Genomic DNA, 24,341 nt, shown 5'->3' on the forward strand with positions numbered 1-24,341 from the left:
GTTTACTTATGTACTTCAACACATGAAATGTCAACCATGAATATGCACGCTCGTTGCTAGTGTTTTATTTGCTTTCACATTAGAATCGTTAATTATTTTAGGGTGGGGACAGAAGTTGCTTTTTAAAGGCAAAAAAAAAAATGCTGAATTTTGCAGTCTAATTTCAGGTAGAAGATCGATTTGAGATTTATTATGAAAAATATCAAGTTTATAAGAATCATCTTGTTAGGATCACAACAATATATTTTAACCATGACTTTCTTCAGCATTCGATTAATGAGGCCAGAACAAAAGTAATTTCCAAAGGGCTAAACTTTCAAACATAATTAACAGCATCATAGATTATTAATGTCTGGTTCGACGAGAAGTGTATAATGATTCTGAAGGAGAAGAACGTAGCGCGGGCATTAATGCTGCAGCAAGGTACTCGACAGAACGTGGAACTTTGTAGACAGAAGCGGAATCAGCAGACCGGTCTGTTCCAGGGGACGGAATGCGAAAAAATGGAGCTGTTGCACCGCACCCAAGGAACGCGAAAGTTTTATCAAAAACTCAAGGTATCCCGCATATGCTTCGTGCCGCGAGCCGAAATGTGCAGGGATAAATATGGGAATATTCTGGCGGACGAACTCGAGGTGATTGAAAGGTGGAAGTAGCACTACGACGAACACTTGAATGGCGCTGAGAGCACAGACACGGAGGTTCAACACAGCGGAACAAATGACTACGTCGGAATGTTGGACAATAGCAATCAACCCCCCCTCAAAGTTAACCCCTCTACCGGCAGCTTCATTTTTTACCGCAAACAAAATATTCAAATCGCGATAACTTTTTTGTTTCTTGGTTTTTTTGCACTATTTTTTTTACAAGTTCTCAAAAAACTCTTTTAGTTTGAGAATCCATGTCGATATCAATCATTGGTGATCTGGTTTTGAAGATATTCCAATGTTCCTTGGGGGACCGACATTTTCCATACAAAATGTCATTGGCCGCCATTATGTTGTACGTCAATTTATCAAAAAATAAAATAAAATGTAGGCTATATAATGCCAGGTAATAAGGAGCTACTCTGAAAAAAATCATGAAAATCGGTTCAGTATTCATGGAGAAATCTGAAAATTACGGTATGAGGTTTTTTTTAAGTTTTCAAGATCTTTATTTGGTCAGTGTGGTATCAAAAACATAAATGTTCATTACTCGAAAACGGCTGCACCAAATTGCTTTATTTTTTCACAACATACTCTCATTAATGTATTGTTCCGAGGAGTGAATATCCGAATACGATGCAAATTCTGTAACCTTAGATATTCACATGGGTTACGGCTACGCGTCGGTCCTCCAAGGAATTTTGGAATATCTCCGATTCCAAATGCCCAATGATCAATATCGACGCATATTCTAAAACTAGAAGAGTGTTTTGAGAGCTTGTGAAAAAATGGTTCAAGAATACCAAGAAACAAAAAAGTTATCGCGATTTGAATATTTGTTTTTACGGTAAACATGAAGCTGCCGGTAGAGGGGTTAAGGATGCCGTTCAACAGCTTAAGAATAATAAGGCAGCTAGGAATAATAAGACCTGAGAAGTTGGTCGCTTGTCTACATCGAGTGATAGCCAGAATCTGGGATGCAGAGCAGCTACCGGAGGAGTGTAAGCAAGGGGAGAAGAGTGTACAAAAAGGGCGTCAAGCTAGAATGTGAGAACTATCGACCACAGAGAAACAGACGTAACACTTAGAACAAATCGCGATCAAAATCATAGTCGCGAAAACATGTACGCCCAATTCTAAAACCACTGTAGTTGGCCGATGGACCAACAGGTGGCGGTAATGTGTAAACGTCAAACGCGAACAAAAACGACGTGAGCGCTGCAGGTGGTCGATTGACCACCTACCATATATTCGAATCAATCGTTAAAAAGTTGGTCGATGGACAGCGATGAGAGTGTGACGTCTGTTTGTCTGTGTATCGACTGAGTACTATTCTCAATGCCGCCTACAAAGCATTATCACAGATTACCTTCTGTCGTCTATCACCAATAGCAAATGAGTTCATAGGAAGTTATCAAGCCGGTTACGTGGATGGCCGCTCGACGACGGACCAGATCTAGATCGAGTACGGAAAATCTTCCAAAAATGCTAGGATAATCAGATCCCTACGCATCACCTGCAGCATACGACAGTAACGACCGCATAGATAGAACAATGGAGATAATGGACAAGAACAGCTTTCCCGGGAAGGTCACAAGACTGCTTAGAGCGACAATGGACGGCGTGCAGAACTGCGTAAAGCTTTCGGGCGAACACTCCAGTTCGTTCGAATCTTGCCGGGGGCAATGACAAGGTGATGGACTTTCGTGCCTGTTGTTCAACATTGCGCTAGAGTGAAGAGCCGGGTTTATCAGTCTAGGCACGATTTTCACAAAGTCCAGTCAATTTGTTTGCTTTGCTGATGACATGGATATAATAGAAAGAAAATTTGGAGTGGTGGCAGAAATATAAACCCACCTTAAATGTGAAACAACAAGAATCGGACTGGTGGTGAATGCGTCGAAAAGAAAGTACAATATGGTAGGCTAAGCTGAACGCAACAGGGCTCGCTTAAGAACCAGCGTTACGATTGACGGGAATACCTTCGAGATGGTAGATGAATTCATTTACCAAGTCTTCGAACATCGGGTGCTTATGACGCTTTTTGGCGATGTGCAGGAGAACGGTATGTGGCGGCGAAGGATGAACCACGAGCTCACTGTACTCTACTGCGAACCTAGCATCCTGAAGGTACCAAAAGCTGGAAGAATGCGTTGGGTGGGGCTTGTTGTAAGAATGCCTGACAACAACCCTGCAACAATCAGTTCTGTCGCTGCTATCGTCAAATGCAGACGTGTGCAAATTCGCACAACCGAAAATTGTTTTTGCCTTCAGCTTGGACTGTTAGGTAGTCGTACGCGTTTACTGCTTTGTTTGTCGGTCGGTTTATCGGTGGTGCCTATTGTGTCGCAGATAGCTTCTAATCCAAACCAATGGACGAGATGATGCTTAACACCGTGCAGTTTCGATTCCCGGGGGGCAGCCCAAGACCCTCTTGGGTTAAGATCGCAAGCTTTTCAAAGTAGTTGGAAACTGATTTACTGTTAATGGAAACAGTTTATAGAACAGCTCGCGATCGGTACCCTTCATTAAGTTTGCTTCTTCCGATGCAATGGAGGAAAAACCTGGAGCCCCGACCGTTCGTATATTCAAGTGGCAAGTCGGTTGAAGTTCGCATGTTAACCTCGGGTACCGATATGCGGTACGTCCGCGTGTTTGATTTGCCGCCAGAAATAAGCGATGAAACCTTATCGCTGGTGCTTCAAGACATCGGAAAGGTGGAATGCGTGACCAGAGAAAAATTCCCTCCGGAATTACAGTGCTCTTCTGAATAATAGCAGCGCATGTCGATTTTCATACAAAATGCTCAACTTTGACATGCTGTAGTTTTGTTCCCTTTCAAGCAATCGAGTTGAAATTTTCTCCACAGAACTACAAATATGCCCAATTTTGTAAACACAAAATTTCAAAATTTTCTAAGCCCCTGCCGGAAAGTGAGATACTAGGTGAAATTGTTCGAAAAAATAGCAGTTTTAAAAATTTGAATTTCGGCTTGACATTATAGTTTTAAATTGTATATCACTTACCATTGGAACAATCTCCTCCTACTTATCAAACCTACATCTAAACCGAAAATGTTTAAAATATTTGTAGAAAAAAAAATTTTAAAATGAAAAACTGCTATTTTTTCGAAAAATTTCACTTAGTGTCTCACTTTTCGGCAGGGACTCAGAAAAAACTGAAATTTTGTAGTTACAAAATTGATCATATTTGTAGTTCTATGGAGAAAATTTCAGCTCGATTGCTTGAAAGGGAACAAAACTACAGCATGTCAAAGTTGAGCATTTTGTATGAAAATCGACATGCGCTGCTATTATTCAGAACAGCAGTGTAGGTCTTGATCACCTGTACACTGGTGTACAGGTGTTCACATGGATGTGAAAAAAAGTATCCCACCGTCGATCGATATTGCTGGTTGGAAAGGAAATGTTTTCTACGACGGACTTAAGGAAACATGTTTTTCGTGCCAAGCAGTGGGACATCGGAAAGACTCATGTCCACAGAAGAAAGTTCGGGATACAGCGAGGAAGCAGAAGGAAAAATCGATTTCGTACGCCGGCATCGATATTTGCAACGAAAATGAACCGGGTTTAATGCAAAATGAGGAAGATTTGGATGAAGACGTTATTGAAGTTCTGGAGGAAGATATTGACCATTACACGGACGTGGTAGAATCAAATCAGACGAAGCACAACGATCACAAGAAAACGGATGAAGCGGATAAAGAGAAACGTAGAAAAGAAAGCGTGGCAATATTAGAGGAGGTGGCACAAGCTATCCATGAAGCAATGGTTAATCCACAGACGAAGCAGCGGCGGGCTCAATCAGCAGCATCAGGTTCTGGCTCTAGCTCTGGATCAAACTTAGCACCGAGAAAAAAATGTGCGCGGAAAAATTATTATTGAAGTTGTATTTTAAATCAAACTCTTATGTTCAGCTCCTCGGCTCCGTAGAGTTTTAATCAAACATTTGTGCCTAAAAAATAAACAAATTGATAAAAAAAACCCTGTAGCAATGGTGTTCTTTTCCAATCCGGCGAGGAGCACAGCGGGCACGATGGGCTGACCAGGTGCTGCAAGATCTGGCGTGTGTGGGCCGCAGCCGAGGATGGAGGGAGCTACGAACCGAGTTATATGGCGTGGAATTGTTGATACGGTTTTATTGTAATAACATTGTAATGTCAAGAAATGAATGAATGAGTCACCAACAGTCCTAGAAATAAGCTCAATTAACTTCTGGGAGTGATAAACACAGAATGGTTGGCCGGATAATGCATAAGAGAGGCATTTTGCACAATCTTAGACAGGATTTGCCATGAATTCTGTCACTATTCCTATTGATAACATAGGCAGGATTTGCACAGAATTTTAAACAGGATTCTACAGACTTATAGCTAAAATTTGCAATGAATGCAAAATATAGTTTTCTAAAATCTTGGCCAATATTAGAATAAAGCCCTCGACAGCATTCACAAAATTTTCAAGGAAGGATTTCGAAATTAATACTAGGCGAAATTTTGAAAAAAATCCTAGAAACAGTTCTAGTGAAATCCTGGACATAATTCTCATTCTGACCAAGATATTCGCAAAAGTTCCTCATTCCGGTTCATGAGCCTCACAAAATCTTATGCGTGATGTCGAATAAAACTGGCAAAAATCTGAGTATGGTTCCTATAAAATGCTGGGCATTATTTTCCAAACGTCCATAATTTCTTGGGTAGATTATTCAAAATATCCTGTGCAAGATTATTGCATAATTTCGAAAAAGACTCTCAATCCTTAACAACATTTTTTTGCTTTCTTCTAAAGAAATTTGCAAATTTTTTTGCATTTAAAAAAATGTGCCGTCAAACAATATTTTTTGTGCGATTTGGCCCGCGTTTCAATAAGGTTGGGCAGGCCTGATCTAAATGATAGTCAATATTTTGATTGTTTTCTCCTTGGTATTAGTTTAGTTACATGAAAAAGTTGAATTCGCTTTCTCACCAGAAAACGATTTGATCTTTTTTACGAATATGTTCGTTAGGTCTATGGCAAATGACATCCAAAAACATGAAAAAAAGGTTTAGAATTTCGCTCTATTAGCCTTATTAAGGGATCGTACACATATTATGTCATGCAAAAATAGGACTTTTCCAACCACCAACCCCTCCCTTGACAAACTTTTTGTATGAGACCTATAAAATGTAAGGCTTGCTACACTATGTCTGACTCCCCCGCATTGGAACGTAACATAATATGAGCATGACCCCTAAGTTTTGAACTTTGTTATATTCACCATGCGTGAAATTTTATCAATATACCACAAAAAGAACTCGTAACAGAAAAGTTCAAATTTAGTTGCATTGTAGAGATCATTGACAAATTTCATAACTTAACCTAAATATATAACGCATTAATCGTGGCAATAGAAGATTGCAACTATTTTTGTCTAAAACTTTTAATAAATGTAAAAAAAACATATAAATAATAATTTTAGATAAAAATCGTTGTAATTTTCTATTGCCATGATTAATGCGTTATATATTTGGTTAAGATAGGCTTAGTAAATTGTTTTTATTTTCTCTTATAAGCAGGTGAAATCAATTAATTTCTTTTTTCATCAACTTAATTAGCATGATAATGTTGTCTAACACAGAACACCAAGATATGAGAAATGAATGTAATGTTTGGAATAATACTAATAATAAAAAAATCACAAATTTCAAACTTGACTATCCTAAAATGTGTTTCAAGTAGGTGGTGGTTAACAAAAATGGTAATTTTCGGCGTTATGAAATTTATGAATATGCTCTGTAATCTTGGTTCAAACCATCGTATCAAGGTGGTAGAGGACATTCATAATTAGTATTTCATCATGTAACAACATCATTAGAAGCAATTATCAGCATAAAAAAACATTTAAAAGCATTCGCCTAAAGAGATACACGCAAGCTTGAAGCCATGAAATATATTATAGACTGATATTAGCATTTGAATTCCGACTAAACATCTTTGATTTGCTTCTCATGTGCATTGATTAATCTCATCCAGTTCCCATCCGGTTTAAGTCTTTTTTTGCTCCCAACTCAGACGAAGAGGGTTGTCATGTTGAGAAGTTGAGGGTCGCTGCGGATGATCAAGCAGTGATTCAACTTATGCTATTCCAGAGATACGAAAAGTTTCCAGGCCGTTTTTATCTGAAGCTAAAGAGAAGCAAAAAAAACAGGCATTCCAATAATGAGAATTTTCATCTCAACAACAGCAGAAAAAAAAATCAATAAATACCACCAAAGGATCTCAATTTTGCATTTTTGCACACTATCGTCTGCATATCGCATCGTACTCATATTGTTTGCCATGGTGGAAGCAGAATAAGCGAGTAAAGATGATTGATTATTGTTCGTCTCGCCTTTGGGCCATATGAAACAGATGATTTCTAAAATCTATTTTCTCGAATTCACTTCATTATTCATCGGCGGGCAAACGCTCATCACAGCCATCTTTTGAAGATTTTGGCGTATACTTGTGCATGACGTGGAAGATCAATATTATACAATTATCCTTATTTGAAGTTTAACATAGGTCAGGAGTTTTATGAATTCAAAAGTTTCCAATAATTCGGAAGGCATGTAAACCCATTTGAGTAGCTGATTTTTGGACGACTATACATTTGTAAATATTGATTACATCTGCCCAGTTGCGATTGTCTTATGCTGCTGATGGCGTGTACATGTTTTATGCTACTTAACCGATAATACTTACTTCTTCTTCTTCAAAGTTGATCAAAATGAAATTTTATTTTTTTAGCATGATTACTCGCGTATTGGCGCAGGCATGTTTTTTGAAGCAGTTGTTGAAAAATAACATAAATTAAACTGCATTTAATATTAAATACATAAATTTCGAAGGCTTCTTTTTAATAATGTGTGTGGAAGTATGTGTGAAGATTATGTTACATGATGTGTGCTGCGCAGTAAGCTGAAAGAAAAAGTTCATTTGCAAGATGATCTCCGCGGTATGGTTAAAATCGTAATTCCGTGCTCCCATGGCCTTCATGGTGCTCATAAGCAAACACATTTATCTTTTTCGACTCATACTTCTTATTTTTAATTTCTGACCAGGCCACATACCTTGGAGGCCCTCACTTGCACCTTTGATGTCCATCTTGCACCACTGACATTGGCTGTACTGTGGACAAAAGAATTCCATGTACAGAAAAGGGGATTCTCACTGCGTTTGCACTTCAGAGCGAGCGATGCTTGAGCTTGTGTGATGGCGATTCTTCATTGCGTTTAAAGAAACGCTGCGGGTTCGATGAGATGAGTATATAATTTTTCGATTTGCAGACAATAATGAACTTATTATTGACTATAAAAATCTCCTTTTATAAACCATTCCATTTTCATTTGAATATAATTTATTGATCAATGCGATTATCATAAATCCATATATGTAATGCTGTCCGCTATTTTTCACTTCGCTTGCGCATGCTGATCTCTTCACGAGTATGACACAGAATTTCCAATTTGTAGATGGCTATCAATGAGTCGCATTTGCCGCGCTTGGGAGGTTTGATATGTAGAGAGTAACATTTTTGGAAATTTTAATACTTGATAGGTCAGAGAGACATCTGGATCGTACATTTTTAAAATATGCAGGGAACGTCAGTATTGCTGCAAATGCACCAACTTCTTTATTACTTTGTCCTGTTTAACTACATAAATGGAAGGAAACATTGGAGATTGGCACGTGATAGCAACTATCATGTGCAAAAAAAATCTTTTTTATCTTTGAGTATTCAATGTAAGGTATCCTGTCATTCGTCATCATTGATCAAATTACGTCCACGGTGAGCATACATGGCGACATTGTTTGGTTGCGCTATTTTTCATCAAACGGCAGTTCCTCGAATGTCCTTTCCCCGAATGCCAGTCCCCGAATATCCCACTTCTCCGAAAAGTTTCGGTCACTCAACTTAATACATTTTTACCATGCTCATTATGTTTTGGCAACATATGTTTGCTGCCTACGTTTGCATAGTCGACGTAAGCGCCTTTGACCTTTTCAGCATTCTAACCACCTTATTGAGAAGCTTAGTTTAGGTAGACCAAAAAACCTTCTTCTTTTGATTAGTATTGAATTTTTGGACAAGTGTGCCATAAAGGCAAGTAAGCCTCCCCTGCTTAAAAAAACACACAATTTTGCTCACAGTTTAAAGGTTATCAAATTTACTACAATTTTGATTCGACAATAATCAATTTGAATAAGTACTTGTTGATGTTTTGTGATGGTACACCATGTTTTGGCTAAGAAAGCTCTTAGTGAACAAGTGTGGAATGTGAAGCACTTGTTCACTAAAAGCTTTCTTAGCCAAAGTTTACACCTTCACTTTCAATTATCTAGAAGCCAACTGGGCATCGATAGTAATTTTGACGTTAACATTCCTTTTCCAACAAAATTTAATATTGATAACAAACTCCATTGTTAAAGGAAGGGACGTTGCAATACTACCCATAACTGCATATTTGTAACATTTGATAAAAGTAGGCATTGGATAAATGGAGTACCAAGTACAGCAGTACGGGAAGAATCTAAAATTTCTAAAAATTACCATGAACTTAAAAGCGCTTATTTGAGGATGGAATTTTGTACGGCTCATATCGCATATTTGGTGAATAGTCAGAAAATGATTCTGACAGAAATTTCATTGCTACTACATTACGAGGCTTATGTACAATCTCAATGTAAGTAATATGCGGTTATAATTTTCAATGTGACAAAACAACTATGTTTTTCAAATTTTCTAGAACAATCTCACAGATTTCAGTAAGTTGATCGAGAATGTTTATCATTTGATGACTCTCCACGGTATTAACGCGAAATTGTCAAAAATTTCAAATGCGACATATATGCAGTTATGGACGGTATACAAATATATGAATCCGGATCCGTGACGATCTTAACCTCTCTACTAGCAGCTTCATTTTTTACGGCGATAACTTTTATGTTTCTAAATATTTTTACATCATTTTTTCACAAGTTCTCAAAAAAATCTTCTTGTTTTAGAATCTGTTTCAATTTTTATCATTGGTCATTTGGATCCGGAGATAGTCCAAAATTCCTTGAGGTACCGACGCGTAGCCATTACCCATGTAAATTTTCTCAGGCTACAGAATTTTTATCGTGTTCGGAAATTCTCTCTTCGGAACAATACATTAATAAGAGTATGTTGTGAAAAAATGAACCAATTTTGTACAGCCGTTGTTGAATAATAAGCATTTAGGTTTCTGGTACCATGCTGACCAAATAAAAATCTTGAAAACTTCAAAAAAAACAACTTCAACTTCGGAATATCTTCAAAACCACATCACCAATGATTAGTATCTTAAGCTAGAAGAGTTTTTTTGAGAACTTGTGAAAACTGGTGCGAAAATATTGAGAAACAAGAAAATTATCGAGATTTGATTTTTTTTGTGGTTAAAAATGATGCTGCTGGTAGAGAGGTTAAAAACGTGAGGAGAGAGCAAGTTTAACGTACTCATGATTCTGCTATGCAAATTATATGGCAGGATCTCAAAAAAATCCTTTCCCTGAATTAAGAAACATAACATTTTTAAAATAACAGCTCAAAGCCCTCAATTATCTAAACTTTAACAAGAAAAATACCAATTCCGGCATTAAAAGAGGAACACAAATTCTCACAAACTTTATCGCAATTAACAAAGCTCGAAAACCTACTCCTTCTTCTTGGCGTTACACCCGACTGGGACATAGACTGCTTCTCAGCTTAATGTTTTTATGAGCACTTTAACAGTTATCAACTGAGGGCGGCAAAGAATGCTCTCAGTTAATATCTTGCCCATTTTTAAATACAGGGGATAGGCAAAATGATTGAGATAGGCAAAATGTTGCCCAAATTCAAATGCTTATAACTTTTTGAAAAATGGTTGAAACTGGATGCATCTCGAAGCATTCGATGACAAATTTGGTCTAGTTTCAGGAATTTGCTTGGCCATGCATACCATGACCACCGGATACCGGAGATGTTCCGGATTTTCCGAGGACATGTCCAAGTCCCATTTTTTCTGTCGCTTGTAATTTTGCGCAGTGTGGTATTCTATAGATATTAACATTAACTTGATTAACATTAACTTGATGAAGATTGAATGCAGGTGGACGCATTAAGGTACGTTGGAAATCTCCCAAGACACGGTCATTTCCGTAAAACTTGTTCCAGCAAACATGATCAGCCACGTTAGTATTTCTAATCATTAGAGTGTCCGTTTCCCGGCCATCTTGCTTGTTCCGGGATTCGGGATAAAAATTGGGGCTTGTCCCGGGAAATCCCGGGATCACGGGATTTTTTTAGATTTTCAATAAAACTATTATTTTTGTTGAAATTGAAGAAATATTACGTTAATACAATGTTTTTTGGATGAAACATAAAGAGAAAGTAGCTTTCCAAGAGAAAGAAAATAATAACATGTTTTATCTTATAGGTATATTACTGCTTCATTCCGATAAAATAACTAAACCGTAGGGTGCGGCTTATTTTTCAAAAGTTCTCAAAACCAAAAATTCGTGTGCTCTACTGAAATCAAATCACATTAAAAGAGAAACCTCAAAATCTGAGCCAAAAATATTAACATTTAGAGGTGGCGCAAGGTCAAACAAAGTTGAAATTTTTAGTAAAATGAGGAAAAATTTGGAATAAATTACTTTTAACTAAAACTTGTTTTGATTTTAGACAAATTTGATGTTCAACAAAGTTTTTACAAATTTAATTTTGAAGGTATTGATGCTAAAAGTTTTAAAATCGGTTGAAAAATAACAAAGTTATGTGTACTTCACTGAAGGTCATTTTTTATAACCTGAAAATTCAACTTCAAGACGCTTGCGCCACCTCTAAATATTAATATTTTTGGCTCAGATTTTGAGGTTTCTCTTTTAATGTGGTTTGAATTCAGTAGAGCACACGAATTTTTGGTTTTGAGAACTTTTGAAAAATAAGCCGCACCCTACTAAACAGCTTACATTGACTATTTAATTATGGGTATACTGGGGCTTATTCACAAGTTTTATAACGCTGAAGAGGTAAGGGTGTCCTTGAGATGTTACAGCTCATTTAAATTTCTAAAAATATCAATTTGTGAAAAAGCCCTGCCGTTTTTTTCAAATTAATTCTTTTCAATTTAATTAAAAGTGTGGAAACATTGAAGTCATAACATTAAATTAATTTGCTTCAGACATTTAAATGGTTATCAAATTATTGACTGAAGTTTCTATGCACTTTCAGAATGGTTTTTCCAACTCTTATAAAAATGGATAATGTTTGAGAGAACATAATAAATAACATTTACAACTAGACAATATTTTTATTTGGCAGTTTGGTCTCTGTCTTTTATGAGTTTTTCTATGTTATCAATTTTATTTTGATTCTGAGGAAAATGTTATTGTCTTGCATCAAAATTCAGTGGTTTTCATCTAATTTTTCGTTCATCTCGGGAATCCCGGGATTCCCGGGACGTTTGAACTTATATCCCGGGAAACGAAAAATCCCGAAATTTGTCAAATCCTGGGGTTTCTTGGCCCGGGATGTCCCGGGATGGACACTCTACTAATCAAGTATATATCAACCGGACTATAATTTTAAGATAATGCTTCCGGGAAAATATTCAGAACCATTAGATGCTCTGACCAATCTATAGTAGGTTCCAGGTGCACTGGGGGCAGTGACCAATTAGCCAGTGGTTCTGGAAGTGCTTTCGAAAGAATCACCTTCAAAAAACTTTGACAATTTGATACCCATATTGATGTGGTACCGCAGCCTGCCCATAACTGCAAAACAGTCACATTCAACATTTTTGTCAAATTGGAGTTAATACCATGAAGAGTCATCAAATGATAAATACTTTTGATTAACTTACTGAAATCTGTGAGATTGTTCTAGAAAATTCGAAAAAAATACCAAGTTGTTTTGTCACCTTGGCAATAATAATCGCAAAACAGTCACATTGAGATTATAAATGAGTCTCGTAAAGTAATGGCAATGAAATTTCTATTAGAATGATTTTCTGAGAATTCACCTAGTATGCGATATGAATTGTACAAAATATCAGCCTCAAATAAGCACTTTTGAGTTTCTGGTAATTTTTAGAAATTTCAGTTTCCTCCCATACTGCCATAAAATGCATACTTGGTATCCCATTTACTCAATGCCTACTTTTGTCGAATGTTACAAATATGCAGTTATGGGCACCGCACATGTACCACATTAATATGGGTATCAAATTGTCAAAGTTTTTTGAAGGTGATTCATTCGAAAGCACTTCCAGAACCACTGGCTGTCATAACCACTTTATAGTAGGGTCCAAGTACCCCGGGGGATGTAACCAATTCAAAACATGTCTAAAACCATATCAATTCACGACTTTCAAAATTGAGGCTTTTGGAAGCATTTTCAGAACCACTGGCTGCTATGGTCACTCTATAGTAGGCTCGAGGTGCCCCGGGGGATGTGGCAAATTTTGAACGTGTCCTTAACTATATCAATATGGGAATTGAACTTCAACATTTTTAAGGTGATGGAAGCTTTTTAGAACTACTTTCCACTCTATAGTAGATTCCAGGTGCTCCGGGGATATGGACAATTTAAAACATGTTCGAAGCCATACCCATATGGGTTTAAAACTTCAAGGTTCTTGTAAGTGATGCTTCTGGAATTATTTTAAGAAACACTGGCTGTTATGACGCCTTTATAGTAGGTTTAAAGTGCTCCTCAATTTCGGACTGCTTTCAGAAGAATGATCTTCAAAAATATTGAAGTTCGGTGCCCATATTGAAACCTTTTCAGATATGGACGAAATTGACTACTTATCTCGGAGCATCCGATGGTTCTGAAAATGCTTCCGGAAGCCTCCCCTTTAAAAATCTTGAAGTTTGTTGCCCATATTGATATGGTTCTACACTTATTTACATCCCCCGGGGGACTTGGAACCTACTATAGAGTGGTCATGACAGCCAGTGGTTCTGAAGGGCTTTCGAAAGCATTACCCTCAAAAATCTTAAAATTTAATACCCATATTGATGTGGTACCGCACATGTTCCTAATTTTCTACTTTCCCCAGGGCCTGGAACCTATTATAGATTGTTCAGGGCATCTAATGGTTCTGAATATTTTCCCGGTAGCATCATCTTAAAATTTGATGCCCACTTGCATATAGTTCCGGTGATTAGAAATACAATCGTTGCTGACCATATTTTTCGGAACAAGTTTTACGGAAATGGCCGTATCTCGGAAGATTTCCAACGAACCTTAATGCGTCCACCTGCAGTCAATCTTCAATTGGATCTAGTTTCTTGGAAAAATGTTAACATCTATAGAACGTCATTTTGCCTATCCCCTGTATGTCGGGTGTCAAGTACGAAGATTGCCCTGAGAAATCAACAAAATTTCCAACTCGGAAAGATACTCGACCGGTGGGGTTCGAACTAACGACGCTCAGCTTGATTATACTGAATAGCTGCGCGTTTACCACTACGGCTATTTGGGCCCAGAAACTAGCTATGCAGTTTGAAAGCTTATTTTAATTTAGGACCCACTAGTCCCAACCAATTGACATTTGATGACACTTGTCGACACAACTAAGTGTACACAGATAGATGATACAGTCGACTCTCCAAATTTCGATGTCGTCGATCCCTTTATTCTGCATACAAGTTCTCTCTCAATATCTCGATATCCTTCTTATCTTGTAATCTACATGACTCGATGTTGATTTTGTTCGCTATTTTCTCTCCGTATGTCGATATGCACATTATCAACGTTTACTAGATTAAAGATGAGTCAAGAACATCAACAAGTTTGACCTTTGCAATGTAATTTTGATACAGGTGTTTCAATATATTGGTCATTTTCAATTTTACAGCACATAATGCAAAAATTTTGCAAAATAATACAGAAGGTAGCTCCTAATTCTTGATTGATATACACTCCCATGCAAAAGTTTGGGCTCATTCCCTAAAAAGCATACAGAAGTGTTCTGTCCATATCTCTATGATAAAACGACCAAATGGAACTCTCTATGGCACATTCGAAAGGCAACGAGTTATTCTTAATTCGTATGTATTTTCCAAAAACATTTTTTGAATTTTGTAAACTATTTTTTTACTAACAGTTGTGACATTTTCCAAAAAACACACTGCAAAATCATATCTAATTTCCTCAGCATTGGATCGACCAATATTTAAAACAAATCGTGAGTGGTCTTCAAAGAATATAAGATTACCATTTCAAGTGCCTTTTTTTAAATTTACTTTATAATTGATCGATCCAATGCCGAGGAATTTAGAAATAATTTTTTAGTGTGTTTTTTGAAAAATGTCACAATTTTAAGTAAAAATTTAGAATACAAATTTAAAAAAAATGTTTTCGGAAAAATACATACGAAATAAGAATAACTCATTGCCTTTCAAATGCGCCATAGAGAGTTTCAATTGGATTTGTAATCTCAGGGATGTGGACAGAACAATTTTGTATGTTTTTTAGGGGGTAAACCCAAACTTTTGCATGGGAGTGTATTTAGAAAATGTATTCAGTTTGCATATGTTCTTGACATATTGAAAAGTGCCAAGGTTGTTCCAATTTCAAACCTGGATGAAAATCCCGTTGAGGCTTCTAACTATCGTCCAATCAGCTTACTTTCCTCTATCAGTAAACTTTTTGAAAAAAGTTATTTATAACAGTTTTACGTCAAAGAAAAAATAGTTTTTGCCAATAATGGTTCAACGTGCTAACTTGTGTGCATTTGGATGATTTTTGATTAAATATAAATAACTGATGTTCAGTAGGATGTATCACATGCATTAAACTTAAAACTTCTGTTTCAAAAATTACACTGCGGAACACGTTTTTGTCTCAAGCATCAAAATACTGCTATTTACTTAATTAAGGGTTGCTGAATTGTCGTTTTCAAAAATATCATAGCACGTCTAGTTTTTGAGATATTGACTGTTAAAAAGGCAAAAATTAACTATTTCATCCAACTTACATGCAAGTTTGACAGCTTGTATGGCAATTTATTAGCATAATTTGCCACAGAATTCAAAATTCATGTGTTTAACAACACTTATCAATGCAGTTCAGAATAATTTCGATGGTTAAACATTATTTTTTGGTGGTTCAGAAAAGTATTGCATTTTACCATATAAGAGAATCGAAGATTTTTTTACGAAGATGCTGTGTTATTGGACTAAGCTGCTGTTATTTCAATGTGTGTATACCTTTCTCTTAATGATATCAGCCAAATGTCCTCATGACATATGTTTATTGGGTCAACCGTATTTTTCTCGTTACAAAGTGAGACATATAAGATTACAGTTTAGCTAGGCTAGAGATATAATCATTTATATATTGCCCTATGTAATGGAACCTTCAGAGTTAATCTTCGCAAAACCATGATTCTTCATTCATTCTCAATGTCAGTTTTCCAGATAAATATATTTTTTATGCTCTGGTTAGGGATAATTTTGCCTAACATCATTCAGCTTGGACGGTAATTTTTGGAAATGGTTTTTGCATAAATGTCGGACAATGAATCATGTCAAGCACTGGTTAGAATAATCCAAAGTTGTATGCTAAATTAAGGTTAATTATCAGAAATCCAAGTCTGACAGACTTACTGTACGGGTTGGTATTCTTAAAGGCAGAAATCAGACACCGATATTGTACACTATTTTCATATCTGACTTACCTCACACTTAAATTATTTTACGGATTCCTGTAAAATCTCAAAAGCTGAACAGTTCGGTGAAATAAATTAACGGAGTACGGTAAATTTTTACAGTATTCGGTGAAAAATCACCGGAATCCGTAAAATTTCGACGGAATTACGGTGTTTTATTTCACCGAACTGTTCAGCTGTTGAGATTACGGTGAAATTCACCGTATGAGCTTAGTGTGCTGAGATCTTTGTTTGCAGATGACACATGTGAAGCCAGCGTGTCATCTGTAGTAGATTGCAAAAAAGTTTGGATATTTTTTCTTCTATACTTGCAAACATAGAAGATTTCCCTGCTTTCAAAACTCAACTTATAATATTTCCACGTAAAATAAAAGCCCTTAATTTGGAACCTTCAAGTAGGCATATTGTTCCAATGAATCGGTCAGATGAAGTTAAGTATCAAAGACTCATGTAAAAATAAATAATTTTCAAAAATCACATTAGAGGGCGTTCAAGACAAATGTAAAAAAAATAAAAGTCTGCATGCACTTATTACTTGAAAATCGAAACTTGTCTTAAGAACATTTTTTTGATCTTCACACCAATTTTTCAATAAACCTACACACTTAGATTAAATTACTGGGGTCGGTAAAATTTTACTGGGTTTTGGAACTACCGAAAAAGTCAGTAAAATGAAAACTGTCGCCACGCGTAATTGAAAAGCAAATTTCACCATGTTTTATTTTTTTATCGATATATGATATTAAAAAAAGCTCTCTGCAAAATTTCAGTGAAAAATCTCTGTTTTTCGATTTTTGACAGTTTTTTTAGTTTACTGACTTAAAAAAAAAGTTATGTTCAAAAACCCAGTTATTTTTACCGAACATATTGAGTGTGTATATAAATTCTGAACTACCAGGACGTCTCCGACGCCGTTATTGACTTTCAAATTTTGAGCTCTTCATATGTGCACATTGAGAGTGGTAAGCTAATCCCAAGCCCCATTAATTAAACCTATGTGCAACTTCGATTGCTGTGGTTAATCACGGAGTGGCAACTACGAATTGTACGGTCATCTATGCTCATGCTCATGAATAGAATATTACCAGTAACGTGATGCCACAAAATCAAGTTGCGAATCTCATGGAAGAGGTTTGTATGATGTTTAGTTTAAAATGGAATAGTAAGTGCAATCAACTTTCATTCATAGTACAATCGATCTGAAGCATATTCTCCCTTCCCGTGTTTGCAAATTCAACAAAAACCCATAATTTTGCTTACTTTCTTGAGTTTATATCTTTGGAAACTTTAGAAATAGGGAAAATCATCTCTTTTTGAAGAGGATTGTTTGATCCTTAAAAACTATATATGATTGCTACACAGTTTTGCCATATATGTTTATATTCAATGAAAAAAAAAACATTAAATCGTTTTTCCGTCGAATTAGTATATTTTCATTTTGATTCGCATGTCGCTTGGCAGGTATGACAATTCTCTATGACCAAGAAAGTGAAGAAACTTCCGTTACGGAAATACCCTGGACTTTTGTAGCCGCGGACGTTACCGATAGGCTGAAGAAGGCCCCCTTCTTCAGATTTATACTCTAGAAAGTTTTAGGATTGACTTCATTCTAAACTGGTGAAACAGTTTGGAATCCAATTTAAATATTGTACCAAAATTTAGAAGGCACAAATCACAGGATAATAAAAAGTAAAATTATTATTTTTGATTTGCGTTCTAACAAAATAACAACATATTTGCTTTTGTTGTCTTAATACTGGGTGCTATGTATTTGAATAAACATTTATATCAAAATCATAAGATCAGAATTGTCAGAGGACTTTATTGGTTAAAAAATGATCTAGTCCGGTCTGCCTGAACACCGACCATTTGGATTCTGGGATGTTCCCACCCCTTCGTGATGGTTTTTGTATTGATACTCTGCAATTTTTGTACGAGCCGTAACATCATTAAGACACCCACCAACCCCCTAAAGCGTTATGAAATTTGTGAATGGACCCTAACAATGAGGCAAGACACTCCATCTTGTATTGAACGCTTTTTTATTTATCGGAAAAAAACGGGCTTCTGTAGTTTATAAGATGCAAATGCTTATTGTTGTTCTGCCAGCGGGCTAAGAGTACGACTTTATGGGAGTGGTGTCGCGTATTGGATGTTATATTAGAACTCTCTTTCGTTACATCAAACGAATTCAAAGACATATATTACAAGTTTGGCGTTCCATATCTGTTATATATAAATGGCAAGCAATTTGCTCCTGCGGTATGTAAAGTACTACATATTTCACAACGGGTTCAATCAACGGCGGAAATTACAGAACTGAATGCATTGAGAAACGTCTTCTGCCCATCTACCGTAAGCATAATAAGCCTCCATTGTTTTGGCCAGACCTGGCATCGACTCACAATGCTTCAACTACTTTGGAGATGTTCAAGAAGGAAAAAGTCAAATTTGTTGATGTGCCATGCCAGATTCTACCGAATTGGCCATAACTACTCCCCATTGGAAAATATTGGGCAATAATTAAACGAAATCTTAAGAAGGGAGGAAAGCAATTTCCATCGATTTTTTCACAAAAATGTGGTCAGTAACACAACGAAAAGTTACGAAGAAAGTTGTGCAGAACCTGATGGGAGGCATCAAGAGAAAAGTCAGAGCATTCTCCAGGAATGCTCAATAAATGTTCAAACTTATATGAATTTGGTTGACATTAGCTTGGTTTCCATGTATATTAATAGAACTCATGAATTTGTTCGAAAATAAACAGTTTTCTTAAAAAAATACGTGACCACTTTTTTAAATGAACAGTCCTTAGGAAGCGATCTCTTCTTATTGATTGACTTGTTTGTTTAGGGCGCGAATGCGTAAGAGATCCTCGACCAGTGGAATTTCAATACCTCACCCTCGGCATGATCTTGTTATAGATATTTAGGCATCTCATCTACTCTTCTATTCCTCATTGATATTCTTCCTAGATATTTCCAGTTATTATGTATTTCAACATTAATTGCGAGATTAATCGAGATTGAATTTGATTAACTCAAAGAGTGAACAAAAAGCCGAGCCTACTTTATTTTCGAAGTCTTGTCATAAGTTTGTAAGAGTAGAAGTTAAATGCGTAAATAACTTTTTCATTTTACCATATTTTAATTTTCTTCTATGGCAACAAGTGTAAAAGCTATGCAAAAATATGCAATTCCCTCACTTTTTTCGATTATCATCGACTCGAACACACATCATTATCGATCGGCTTTTTGGTTTGTCGTAAAACTACTAGTCGCATCTCAATGATTTTTTTACAGGAATAATTATGTATGTTCTTCTTCGTCCCAATTGGAAAAGCGCCACCCTTTAGCATGGTCAGTTGGATACCTGTCCGCTTCGGCTATTTGGGTTCCGAATAAATAATGACGTTTATTGACTTTGTCTTCAAAGTGAAACAGGTAAGAGCGATTAGCAGGCTTGGCAATAATTTGTGTTTACCCTTTATGAGTTTTACATTATGGTTGTAAAGTCGGATCGATAATGTAATGATTCAAAATTTATTTCAAATAAACTTTTTTGTTGAGCAACTTTAAAAATCTTCATGTTGGAAGCATGAACAAGAAGCTATAAAAATGAAAATATGTAAACGCATTTAGATTGAGGCGGCGGCTAGAATACGTTTACTGTATCGAATCCTTGACTAACATATTCTAATGATTAAATTGATGATGTACAAATTTGAAAGCGCCTAGGGGTAATTGTGCTGATAGAATACATTGCTGGCTATTTGTTTTAAATCAGGCGAAATATATAAAATTGATCACGAAAGAACATGTAAAACACCACCACACTGAGATAGCCATGGTTTCCCGCTTAAAATATTCTATCATGTTTCATAAAAGCAGAAGTCTTGTGATATCTGACGCTTATCCCATTTCCATGTTATTAAATCTCTCCATTCAAATCAGCAGCGGCGGGTTTTCCATAAATCCTTTTGGAGATCCAAGTACATGTCACTGTTGCAGTTCAAAACGCAAATCCATCATTGGAGGTAACGTTACAGGTGAAGATCTTCAGTCATTCACACGAGTAGCCGAATGGATTCTTCTCAATTTTCATTTTTCTAGAATGCGAAGGATGCATCACTATCCTGACAAAGATGCTATACATTCACTCTCTCACTCCAGTCGGTTTCCAAAATAAAATACGAAATTCCTGAAGCTCATAGTGCACTTTTTGCTACATCCAAGAATAAGCGAAGTGACTTGCAACGAACTACAGGGATCAGTTTCGCCTGTCAAATATTGATAAGACAGCCTCGAAACACGTCCTTACTGGTGACGTCGTAGTTGCCCTGAAGCTCATCGGGACTGTTCGAGAAAAGCTTGCGACTCTGTCGTTGGTTGAATCTGCCTAAACACGATGGGAAGAAACGAATCTCAAGAGTTGTTAGCCGCAAGCGCGTCTTTGTGTTCGTACCCATGCATACCGTAGCTGAAGGCAACCCTGAGAGAAGGAGACTGCTCTCAATACTCAATGGATGGCGAATTCCATATCGCTGATACTAACACAAATAACAACCAGAGATGTTGATAATCTGTAGTTGTGTAAGAATTCATCAGTCTAGCTTTAATGGATTATGAACCGCAACTCGACGAAAAGAGACGAATGAAGGCAGCAGTAGCACAGCATTCCACGCGCATCGAGTTAAATATATGTTGACATCGACATTCAGAATCCAAGTGTGCGTTGAAGTTGGATGCAGCCTGCATACTCCGCACGAAGCAAAATCTGTAGCCGAAAGTCGCCGTACGACTACTGCAACAAATTTTGCGATGGTATTCGTGAAGAGAGAGTAGGAAAGAGCTATAATGAAGTGTTGTGTGCGTGTATTAAATTTAAAATTTTTATCCTATAAGACATTCTTCATTTCAATCGGCCATATAAATAATTGTATATAGCTATCACATTTAGTACGAGAATAGGCGGAGTTATTGCGTGCGCAAATTTCAACTCGTATGCTGACATGCAAGAGAGAGCAGGCTGGCAGCTGAGAGGTTTACCTCAACGAGAAGGCAAAGCAACCATAAAAAGAGGCGGGCTCATAAATTTTGTCGCTACCTCTTGTACGTTCCCGCCACTGCAGATGAATGTTGATTGACAAGACAGTGTATATTTGCCTTCGAAACGCGTACGACGTGTTTACGAACGTCGCTCTCACTCTTTATATATTCAGCCATAAGAGAAATTATTATAACAATAACAGTATACCAATAATCATTTAAATTCGTCTTCGTTAGTCATTAATTTCTGCACTTCGGCAAATTTAGACAAATATATATTGCTTTTAAAAATAATAGAACCCGGTGCCGATAATAACAACAACAACGTGAGAATTTTTCTACCGCGATTGAGAACGGACAGTTTATCACTCCGAAACGTTCCGACGCATTCTTCAGTGATTAGCAGTGTTTACCGGCAGTAGTTATAACCAAACGCAAAGTCTCCGAATAAATGGATCATACCTCAGCTACAATCAACTAGAGAACGCACAAATGTGTGCAAAATAAGACGTGACCACTTGTGCGATAGAGTGTTAGTTTTCATCTGTCATCCGAATGCAACCAACGGTCACCGGCGTGCTGCACAACATTCATCGACATCGGCGGTCCAGCGCCCGCTGTGATTATTACAACCTCGTGTTGTGTTGTTATCCTTTCGGTCAATTCAACGTGCAATCTGATCTATCATTTGCCGCACAAAACCAGAACTAGCTGAGAGAAAGAGAGCGAGCGAGAGCGAGTGACAAGGAGAGATGTCTATGTTGTAGAATTCGTCCTCGTCGCACCGCGCACACACCACACCGCACACATTTACACGGTCCGGGTGAAAAAGCGCGCATCGAAAGTGAAGACTCCAGTGTGAAACCTAGACAGTGTTTCGCGTAAGTGTGATAAATCATTTCTCGCTCATCACACGCGCAGCCGACGACATTGTGCAAAGAGCTCTCCTCGCTCGTTGAACCGAAATGCAAGTAATTAATATTCTTTTTTTCGGCTGCTGAAAATTCATCGTCGCGGTAGACGTCGTGGGATGTTTGTGTACTATTTCTACTATTGATCGAACATTTTTCGCGTGTTTTGTCATAAAAAGAGACAATTATTTCGTTCGTTCGTCCGCTCGTGGAAGGAAGATCGTTGCGCGTTTTCGAAAAGAAACAAATTTAACGTGAGGAAAAACAGAGTCACACAACGCACTGTAACGAGTTATGATAAAACTGTGATTTTAGTGTATAACTAAGTGAAATTTTATTTAAGATTGCAACAATCACGAGAGAAACAAAGATATACGTAATACGGGAAGAGTAAAGTCATTATCTGGAACTGTCGGTTCGGTCCGTGTGCGCGCGTGCTAGTGTGAAAGAGAAAATTATCATTAATCAAATCCGGGTAAAACGGTAAACACATCAAGCATGGAAATAAACCAAGTGTGATTTTGCTTAGGCAAGAGTATACGTATTTTATGTTTTTCCTGATTCCATTTATTGGAAGATTCTTAAATCATTGCTTTCGCGTTTGAGATACATCGGCGATCTCTTATGATTTACCGGGAGCGTTATTGGTATTACAGAAAGCATAAAAATAAGTAACTTGCGACGCTCCTGGAACTAGTACAAGCTTCACAGAGACTGTGAGGAGAAGTTGTGGTGAAGAAGTGGCAATAGTGTTGTGTATGTGTTTTTTAAGTGAAGAGTGAAGTATTTTTAGTTATTGAGTTTTTGTTGATTGGATTCTAAGCGGTGGAACAAGTGTACCCGCCGCTTACTTCGCAGAAATTGATGGCACAGCCTAGGGTACGTATTAGTGGTTTTTAAGGATAATATTTGATATGGCAAATAGTGTTTCTGATGGTAGAGAAAATCTTAAACCTGGTCATGAAAAGTTATTGATACGCCGGCGGTCTTGAGATATGTTCTTGAACTAGGGTATGATTATATGATCAAGAATTTAATTCATACTCCAAAAAAATCTGTTCAGCGAAATATCTAACGCTACAAAAACAATTATAGAATAATACACTTATTATAATGTGTTGATCTTCAGAAATATATCGGTTGCGTATAATTTTCACTGTTAATAATATCTGTAAAAAAACGAACCCAGCTGAAGTTCAAAACTAATGGCTGATTCCTATATATGACTTCCATATAAAGCCAACTTAAATTGTTTCTAATACTGGCGCAATGTCGAAAGGAGTAGTGCAGAAACAACCAAATTATACCGTTTTATATTTCTTTGGTTGAAACTTCAGCCCTGTCTCAAAGAAGATGCAAAAATGAGCAGTCAGCGCAAGACGGACGGACGCAAAATGCAATCCTCTTAATTATCGTTTTCAATCAGAAAGTCCCAAGCTGTGCGTCGGACAATGTTGAGGTTCCCGCTTAATCTCCATTATTTAAAAATGCAAATCCAATTTCGGTTTTCGCAAAAAAGAATCAACCGGGGCAACAACTGCCCGTGCGCACCAAGAAAGTAAGAAAAAAGGAGATTGAGAAATTCCTGATGCTGTTGGATTTGCCAAGCATTAAATCCCTTTTCGTTTGCTCCTTTTTGCACTGTTTGCCTTTTGTTTGCAATGGCTGCGTGAAGCAAATGTATTTGTGCGCACCGTATGTGTGTTCCTAACAAATGAGCAAAAATATAAAAAAAATATTTTCCTTTTGTTTGGACCTTAGCAAAAAGGACTTGAATGTTGAAAGAATAAAAAAAACATTTTGGTGACTGAGGTACGCATCAAGGTGTTTCACTCGTATCCGCTTGATTTTTTTTTCTGAAATTCTCGAATCTTGAAATGATCATGATTTCGGTCGGTTTTCTTTTTTCAGTTTTATCTTCATTGATCGCTTCATCCGACGTCAATTACGTCTTATGATGAAAACTGAACAGAACGCTACCACAGCCCTGCGGAATCTTAGCAGCCCAATC

General features: G+C 37.0%; 1 protein-coding gene across 1 annotated transcript in view; it reads left to right on the forward strand.

Moving 5' to 3' along the window:
• The first annotated feature begins 21,522 nt into the window (after nt 1–21,522).
• LOC5575090 (homeobox protein homothorax) overlaps nt 21,523–24,341 on the forward strand; it is a 63,228-nt gene continuing 60,409 nt past the window's right edge. Inside the window, exon 1 of the mRNA XM_001661763.2 lies at nt 21,523–23,209. Coding sequence (XP_001661813.2) covers nt 23,195–23,209 — 15 coding nt within the window. The 5' untranslated portion in view covers nt 21,523–23,194. The remainder of the gene's footprint in view (nt 23,210–24,341) is intronic.

Source organism: Aedes aegypti, chromosome 1 (genome assembly GCF_002204515.2).
Source record: "Aedes aegypti strain LVP_AGWG chromosome 1, AaegL5.0 Primary Assembly, whole genome shotgun sequence".
Classification (NCBI taxonomy): Eukaryota; Metazoa; Arthropoda; class Insecta; order Diptera; family Culicidae; genus Aedes; species Aedes aegypti.